The sequence below is a fragment of the Ciconia boyciana genome, chromosome 3, assembly GCF_034638445.1.
Source record: "Ciconia boyciana chromosome 3, ASM3463844v1, whole genome shotgun sequence".
Taxonomy (NCBI): domain Eukaryota; kingdom Metazoa; phylum Chordata; class Aves; order Ciconiiformes; family Ciconiidae; genus Ciconia; species Ciconia boyciana.
In genome coordinates this window covers 111,564,200-111,573,472 of record NC_132936.1, presented here as the reverse complement: position 1 = coordinate 111,573,472, position 9,273 = coordinate 111,564,200, and the positions used below count along the sequence as shown (strand labels likewise).

At 46.4% G+C, this 9,273-nt stretch overlaps 1 protein-coding gene across 1 annotated transcript in view; it reads left to right on the top strand.

The window, feature by feature from the left end:
- Positions 1–2,452: 2,452 nt before the first annotated feature.
- The window catches only part of LHCGR (luteinizing hormone/choriogonadotropin receptor), a 28,518-nt gene continuing 21,697 nt past the window's right edge, over positions 2,453–9,273 (top strand). Inside the window, exon 1 of the mRNA XM_072858456.1 lies at positions 2,453–2,601. Within this exon, the coding sequence (XP_072714557.1) occupies positions 2,453–2,601 (149 nt within the window). The remainder of the gene's footprint in view (positions 2,602–9,273) is intronic.

The window sequence follows — 9,273 nt, the reverse complement described above, 5'->3', positions numbered from 1 at the left end:
CTCAGCCCCCAGGCGTGACCAGCCACTTGTGTGTGACACAGGCACAGCAGTGCCACCGCCCCGATGCTCCGGGCAGACAAGGCACTGAGAAGAGTAGTCATGTCCTCAAACACCACACGCTGCTCTAACACCCTTGTTAACAATATCCTCGAAGGCATCTGAGCATCAGCAAAATCCTGCAAACTACCAAATGCTGCAGATAACGCGGGCAACCCACAGCACCTGCCAGGCAAAGAGTGACAGCAGGTGTCACTTGGCGGTGCTGCTCCCCATGCTCTTTCAAGATGGCTTGTCAAACAAGTTTTTTTTTTTTAAAGAAGCACTCTTTTGCCTGACTTTGGGAGTACAGGCAGCTTCGTGGACAGACAAGCTATCTGGCAGCAGGGAGTTTGCTTCCTCACATAAAGTCTGCACGCAGGCAATTCAGGAACTGAACTGCTCCTCGGGAACCATTGGCTTGGCAGGAGGAGTCTCGAGAAGGGACTTTCTTGCTTGCCCTCTGGCTGTCTCCTGCCCAAATCAATGTATATGAGCACATGTAAATAACACAAGAATACACCCAGATATGTCCTCACTGATTGCTCCTCCCATAGGAAACCCAGCTGCAGGATCCCAGGCACCTGCTACTGCTCATGACCCTGGCAGCTGAGTGTCGGGAAAGGGTCAGCAGTACCATACAGACAGACCTCAAGGAAACTGCTCTTCACGTGAACAGGTCCTCCCAAGGGCACAATGTTCTCCTACGTTTGTCAGCTGGCATGGTTCAGTCGGTCCCTTGCTTTCATAACCCCACCACTTTCCTTGATTTCAGAGGTGATGGGGAGGTGAGGAGGACAGATCAATATAAAGGCACATGTTAGCTGGAATTAGGTAGACCATCCATCAGAATAACCCTGCTGTAGCGGTAGAGAAGAAGGGTATGCCAAGCATAGCAGAATAAAGTGATGGAGCACACCTCATAACCATTGCAAGGTCAGAATAAAAGCTAACATCACTCTCAGTTAAAGTGGAGCAGATGATGCTGAAGGAAGAGGGCTGAGCGGATGGCAGCGCTCTCGAGAGAGACAACAAAGCAGGGCTTTGCCACCCTACCCTCCTGCGCGAGACTTGGTTCCAGTTCCCGATCCGGATGGACGCAGGTCATGCTGTTGATGCCAGACCAGGGGAGTTGCTTAGTGCTTGCTATCTCCACCTCCAAGCCCCCATTGAGAATACACAGATGCCCCTGGACCCCGCACGTCTCACAGGCCTCATTCCTGTCTCACATTTTAGTCCTAAACACTGAAACCTGTAAAAGGCTTTATTATTTGATGCCATGATTTTAAAGCAACAACTGGAAGAATCATCTCAGGCAAAACCCATGTTGTTCTGGGTCATTCCCTCCTCTACTCTTTGACTTTTTCCTGGATACACTTGAAGACAGCTTTTGATAGCTTTTGGTAGCTTTTGATGACGTACCCATATCCCCATACTTAGTTTGCAAATCCTACTCTGGGGAGCAATTATCTTTTTTGGTGGTTTGCTCCATCACTTGCCATAAATAGGGTGCTGATTTCTAACTATAGCTTCTAGAAGCTATAGTTGTAGTAATAAGTAATAATAGCAACGACAGCAATAACAATAGTTACGTGGAAAACAGTCCTTCACAAAACGAATGCACCTTTGTGAAGATAAGTAGGCCTGAGAACATGATTACTCCTTCCACGCAAAGGGTATAACTGATTATGAAGTAACAAGTCACGCACCCTGAAATGCCTCTCTTTGGTCACTCAGCAGGCAAATTATAACCCTTCATCAGCAATACAGCAACTGCGCGTGGAGCCATAAGAGAGCGTTTGACAGGGACATTTGTAACCCAACCATTCCCATCCACTAACGAGGCTGCTGCATCTGCACAATAAGCGTTTACCCCATTAAGGGAAATGCGACGCAAACTCTGAAAGCACTTAATAGCCAGACAAATGGGAGTTTCCAGGGCCCACACCTCCACCATCTCCGCTTTCACACAGCGCAGGCTGATGCAGAGGTGAGCGCGTCCTTTGCACCGACACCACTGGCCAAGTAACCCCTCTAGGGAGAGCGTCGCTTGTGCTCCCCTAAGTGGGGCTGCGGGCACTGAGCTGCCTACAGAGCTCGGGAAAACCAAAGGAAAGGTTCCGCTTGCCACCTGTTGGCTTCGCAGCCAACTTTACCGCTAACAGCGCGCTGAGGAAAGCTGTTCCTCCCGAAAGCCCCGGGGGCCGGGATGCGGCTCCCCCGCGCTGGAGGGCGGAGGGCGGCGAGCCCGCCCCGGGGCGGGGGCGGGAGGAGCCGGGGGCGCCGGCCGCGTCCCGCGGGCTGCGGGCGGCCAGAGGCGAGAGGCGAGGGGAGGCGTGAGGCGAGGGGAGGCGAGAGGCGAGGGGAGGCGAGAGGCGAGGGGAGGCGTGAGGCGGGAGGCGAGGCCCGGCCGGCCATGGTGCCCGCGCTGCTGCCCCTCCTGCTGCTGCCGCCGCTCCTGCCCGCCGCGCCCGGCGGCCGCTGCCCGCACCGCTGCGCCTGCAGCCAGGGCGCCCTGCGCTGCCCGCCGCCGCCGCAGGGGGCGCTCCCCGCGCCCGCCCGCGCGTAAGTACCGCGGGGCGCGGTAGCCAGCGCGGGGGGGGGCGGGGTACATGCGAGGGGGAGCGGGCGGGTGCCGGGGCGCGGGGGATCTCCGCGGCGGGGGTGAGCGCCTGCCCCGCGCCTGCCCCGCGGGTGCGGCGGGAGTACGCGCACGGCGGGACAGCGGTGCCTTTTTCCCGGCGCCCCTGCGCGTTGAGGAGCGGCGGCCGTGCGCTCTCCCGGCGGGGCGGCAGTTTTGGAGCGCCCGCCCATCCCGCGGAGGTGAGCAGATTCGGTGGCGCGGCGGGGGCCGAGGCGTCGCTCGGGTCTTGGAGCCCGCCGTGCGCTGCCGGAGCACTGAGAGCCGGGCAAGAACCCGGCGGCAGCGGTTTGCTCCTTAGGAAGAAGCGGCGCATCCTGTCGGGACGTCTTCTCAATGGGCAAAGTGTCGCACTCTCAAACCCGCCTGCCGTCTGCCACCGGCCTCGGTGACAGAGAAGTGGCCCGGTTGTCTGAACTTTCTGCTGTGGCAGGAGGCGAAAGCTGCCTCTCCTGTTCCAAAAACAGCACCCTGGAGTGGCCTAGATAACTTGAAAGAAACCCAATTAAAAGGCTGATTTGGTCTTAAACCTCCTGTCAGTTCTGGGGTTGGTTTGTTTTTTCTTTCACAAACCTGACTGACTTCGCACAACCTCTTCTCCCAAAGCTTGTGCAATTTAGTGCCCCCTAAATTAAAGCATCCAAATCCTCCTGGCAGTGCTCGTTGCCTCTTTTCGAGGTCCAACTCATTGACAAGTTAGTGGCTAATCTTTTTTCCCTCTCTGGTAGTAAAAAAAGCTGCTGTGAGTGTTGACAGCTGTTTGGATCTCTGTGGGGTGGTCCATCATATCTTTCTGCCTAATGCTCCTCTGGGATTTAGGATTAAATTACAACAACAGGGAATCACAGGCATTCCCTTACCTGCTCCCACACCATACTCCAAGCTCATGATCTAGTAGACCACGCCAAATACTTGATATACGTAGGTATTCAAGTGGTGGTGTGTTGCTTACAGGCTCAATTACAGCACTGATCTAAACAATCATGGCATAAAATACAGGATTAGATGGCCAACGGATAGCATAGTTGCCGTTTCCAGGATCCCTTGGTTATCTGTGCATGAATTGAGCTGGGGTTTTCTTATTACGCCCCTTTTGGTAACAAAGCCTGTGTTCCCCATTTTCATCTGATTTGTTTGTAAATTTAACATGCTCTTGAAATTCCCCAGGGATGATACTATCCCTGATCTCCTCTTTCCTTTCTCCCTAGCTCGAGCATTGATGGGAGCAAGAAATACTAATTTGTATTAATTTAGAGCCATGTGAATCATTCCTCCAGAGTCAGTTTTTAGAAAAATCTCTGTCCTGAATTTGTTTCCTCCCCATTTCCCTGTGTTACGTTAGCGTCAGAGAAAGCAGAGCCTGTGGATGCTGGGGAGACCCTCCATAGTTATTGCAACAAGCACGTTTCTTCCCCAGTGTTCGTACCACACGCAGAGCAGGCAGTGGGTCAGTCACATCGAGGATCCCTGCAGCAGCAGAAACAAATGGGGAGGTTAGTTTTTGCAGGGATCTAGCATGTTTATTAGGATGACGCACATCACAGCCCAGAGAGGTTATCAAAAGCTCTAAACTTATGTGGCTTTTTTCTTTCTTTTTTGGTTTTCTGTGTTATTTTTCCTTTTTCCATCCATCACCCCAAGAAGAAACCACATCCCAACCTCAGTGATCAGGTTAAGACAGATAATGGGCTTATGGCTGCTGCCAGTTATGCTTCACTTAGATCAACAGGGCTAGATGATGGGCAAAACTAAGAGAATAATTTTTCCCTTCAACCTCTAATATAACATTTAATCTTTATGATTGATTGTACACAAAGTCCAGCTATTAGGCTGTCTGTAGAAACCAACTTTACAGTCAGAAAAGAGTTCGGCTCAATACTCCTACAGAGAAAATATTTATGCTTAGATGTCAAAAAAATCCCTGTCTCTCACTCTGCATTTGCAGACATGTCCAGCTCCTTTACTTCCAGGCCACATCCAACCTGATTTATATTGAACCTGGAACTATACTACTAAATTTCCATTTCTTTGTATTTTTTGTTTTTTTTAGTAGAAAGCTTACACTCATCATACAATTACAAAGCTGTACCGATTAATGTAGTCTCTAGCCTTACAGGCGTACGTGTATTCTTGCTCTTTATTTTAGTTCTTATTCATCCTCTTTTACTTTCCTTTCATCTCTTCCTTTGATTTTCATACTGGTGTCGTCTTATCTGCTTAGCTGTTGTCTTCCCCTCTCTCTTACTCTTTCCCTTCTCTCTTACTCATACAGCTTTTCCAACTTCCTTAGTATTGACTCCCTCTCTTTCCATACTTTATCAATCTTTTTAGCTCTCTTCTCCCCCTGCACAGCTCTGTATGGGAGACGAAGCCAGAGAAAGTTACTTTTGTCCCCTCATAGTCAGGTCTGTACCTGTGTGCACCAGGGGAATTGCAGTGTAGAGCTTGCAAGTGCACTAATAATTTGGGAAAAAGGTGCTGCTCCAGGTTATTTCAACACAGTTCCTGGGGTGTCCATGTCCTTCCATTGGTACCTCTATAACACAGAAACCAGACCTCAGAAAAGTCCTTCTTGCTAGTGTGGTCAGTCAAGAAAATAAACGCCAATATGTAACTCCAGCTATACCTGACTAATTCAAGCCCTGATGCTGTAATGAGCTGTGCTTCCAAATGTACTTTTGATAATTTGTTATATCGCAAGTATATATCCTGTAGGGAAATTTCAGCCATTTTTCTTTACCTGAGTTATTCTTGCCATGTCATATTATTGCTGGGAGAGTTTTCAAAATGATTAGACTGCTAACAGGTTGCAGAATGATGTGTTTTATACAGCCCTGAATTGACCATATTTTTCTCAGGCTCCTGTTTTTAATTTGGACATTATGCAAACACTGTAGAAACTCCATTATCCAGACACCTTTGTATGCCATTTTGGCTATAGCAGCTATGCGTCTTCTTAGTCTCAACAGAAAAATAATCTTTAAAACACCATTATATTTTGAAACAAAACATGATTTTCCTTCTTTTGAAGTCTCGTATGTACTTTGGGTTTTTTTAGCAAAGTCTAAATGGATAGGCACCCAACTCCAGCTGCACGGTAATGGGCATGGGATACCTGATGCCCTTCTGCCCCTTCAAAAACCTCATTTCATAGTGAGGTTCACTTTGCTGTGCCTGAATGGGTGCCCCTGTATGCAGGGCTTCTGCAGTAGGGTGAGTGGCACGTGATTAGGCACCAAATTACCAGGCACCAAATCCAAAACTTTGTGGTAAAAGCCTGAACAAGTAGACAGTTCTACCATGTCTTCACTAAGGGCATGTTTGGCTCTTTTGGACTGACAGAGGAATTCAGTTTCAGGGCCAAAGTAATTTTCATAGGAGATAATGTATCATCCATCATCACCTAGCGGAAAGTACTCTTTGGCTGCTTGTGTGATATATCCAGCATTATAGTTCACATTTCAGGTAGATAATGCTCGATATACAGGGCATTAAAAAAAAAAAAGCCAACACTTTACATTGCCCCCAGAAGCTGTTAAAAATCCTAGGAAAATGGTGGGGTTTCAGTCTTTGTTTCAATCAATATTCCAGATCCTTCTGAGTTAAGTCCAAGGATGCCACAGAATAAAATGTTTGCCACTCCCAGCAAGAGTCTACTTTATGCATTCACCTTTTTCGTCATTAGAAATATGAGTAATCGTATAAAATAGAGACTCTAAAATATAACAGCCAACCCAGCTACAGTAACACATTCATACCTATTGCTATACAGCCTGTGTTCTTTTTTTTTATTTATTATCAGGTCAACTAATCACTTTTTGCAAAAGGTGAATTCTGTAATACAGAGATTTTCTCCAGCAGTGTGAGTGGGCTTGGGCTTTGATTCCTCATCAATAGGACTGCAAGTGGTCCTGACGTTTCTGGGCATCTTGACCTCGCAAAAGCTTCTCTTGGAACTTGAGTATGTGGTAGCACAGAAGCAGAAGCTTATCTTTTAGCAGATAAAAATTGTTGTCAAGTTGAGTCAAGTTGCCTCTGCTATATCCCAGAAGCAGAAAAAGGACAATAGTGGTTTTATGCCACTGTATCCTTGGAATAGACCACCCCATGAATGTTTTCTGAAGAGCTCTTACTGCTCCATCTATACATTCACAGCAGGGGAAGCAGAAGGTGGTTTGCTTTTGTGGTCCCTACTGGCCCCAGTATTCCTAGTAACAGGAAGATAACCATCCCTGTGAAAAATCCACTCTAAATTTATGATTTCAAAACAAAAATACAGGAAACGAATCCTAGCTGAAGAGAGAAGGACAGTATTTTAGCTACCAGGCAAGGACAGGATTTGGTCAGTCTAGGTGCTATTCTTGTCTCTCCCAATGTTCTTGGATAGTCTTACACGTATTTAGCCTGGCCATTTCAAACGTTACTGGCTAGAATGATGTACCTTGAAAAGCAAGCTTGATTTACAGAACCGCTAAGGGCTGGTGACTGCCAAGAAGGCTGGCTGGCTCCCCACTCCTTTCTGCCCGTCCTTTCTCCAAGGATGACAACTCCCGCAATTATCTGGAGCCGCAGTCTTGTCAGCTGCTGAATGGCAGGAGTGATGTATTAACTATGAAAGAAACATTAGTTTTTCTTAAAAGTGCAAGAGTTCATCCTTTAACTAACAACACTCTTTCAAACTGGTGTTGGTATCTTGTATTAAAGATGGATGCGTCCCTCCTTTCATGAGCTATAGAAGTCAGGCTAGTCGCATGGGCAAGTTAGATGTATAAAAGCTTTGTAGCTTTGTAAAACCCAGCTGGTTCTTTTTTTTGTCAAAAGCTTCCTCAGCTCTGAGAGATGAATAACTGGTCACATCTGAGTGTCACAATCTGAGTGCTATCAGAAAGAAATCAATATTTAATTCCTGCCGGTACCTGCTTGAGTTTCATTGTGTGCGATCAAAGATATCAGTCATGTTCCATAGCAGAGACTTCAACACATGAGATAAGGCCTCGCTTTACTCTGCGCTTTGGAAAGAATTAAGCCTGCAACAAGCAGTTCAAAACTCTATTAACCCAAATGCTTATACATACACACAGGCTGGATTGTGCTCAGCAAGCTAAAGGATCTTCTTCAAAATGTTGTGAGTGTAGAAAGAGACATCTAAATGAACATGTTTCCCTTTAACACAGGCAGGGTTTGAGATACAAACCACAAAGGTAAAGTGAACAAGAATAAGGATGGGAACATTCACCTTTTTGGTGAATTTAAGATGTCTTTATTGATGTGGAAGAGTCTATGCATGCTACACCAGGATTTCAAGGATTAAGAGAGAAGGCTGATTATGAATTGCCTTTTTCCTTTGTTCTTGCTGTTTTGTGAGATGCTTAATGGGACGAGGTAATGTCAATGCAGATGAGTTCACAGTTCCAGCTAGCAAGGTGAACTCATGAGAATTAAAAACCAAAACCCAATGAAGTTGAAATACAAAATGGATTAAGTGCCGTCATGCAGTTTAACTACAGTACATATTAAAAGTGCTGGGTCATCCCACTTAAATTTAATCACATAGCTGAGGTGGCTAAGCTTGGAGCACCGTTGCCAAAGGCTTTCTGCAGGCAGGGGGAGCGGGTCACTCCGAGCTGCGGGTTACGGGAATTTACAGCCACCACGCTGCTCACCAGCACGTCGCAGCTCTGGAGGCAGGAGGCTCTTGGGCTGAAGATTTTGATGTAATTAAGAGCCAAGACCTGGTTTTATTTTTTGCGCTTTCAGTCACATTTCTGTTTACTTTGTGAATGACAACATTTCTATTTATTTCTATTTATTTTGTGAATGACAGCATTTTTTTGCAAAGTTTCACAAAAGGTATGTTTTATTTTGCAAGCAGCCCCAGCTGATGGTGCAGTTATGAAGAGGTTCCTGGTGCCGGGGTTATAGAGCAGTAATTTCTCAGCTTCTACTTTTTACTTCTTCCTGAAGTTGTTTTCCTTTTGGCTGAGAGTATGAAGCCCTACTACAGGATTGTCTCTACCTGTCTGTCCCCTCAGGGGCAAATACGTTTTTCAAGACACATGACAGTTTCATTTCTGATTTAACCAAACCTCACACGCAACACAACATGCCAGCGTCCATCTTGAGACAGGTATGACCCAATCACAGTGGCGTCAAAAACATACATATCCTTACAGCATCCCTATTAGGTAGGGAAGCGTTGTTATTCCCAGTTTACTGACAGAGAGTCAAGGTGCAAGGAAACTAAGTTATTTGCCCCAAATCATACAGACTATTTGGAACGTAGCTAGGAATTGACTGCCAGGCTCCTTAGTACATCTAGATTTGTAACTCCAAGACATATGTATGTCTGACAGCCTGCCATTGTATTGTGTGGGCATGACATATGTGTATATATATAAAATATACAAACATATATATTAAAAAGTTCATAAACATTTTTAATTGTCTTCATAGAAAGGATTATGACAACAAAGAAAAAAAAGCAGGTTATATGAATAGCATGGAAACATTTCAGTCAAAAACCTTGAGTGGGGTTTTTAAGGATAGGAAACAAATGTCTCTGATTAGATATTTGTAATTATAAAGCAAAATGGAGC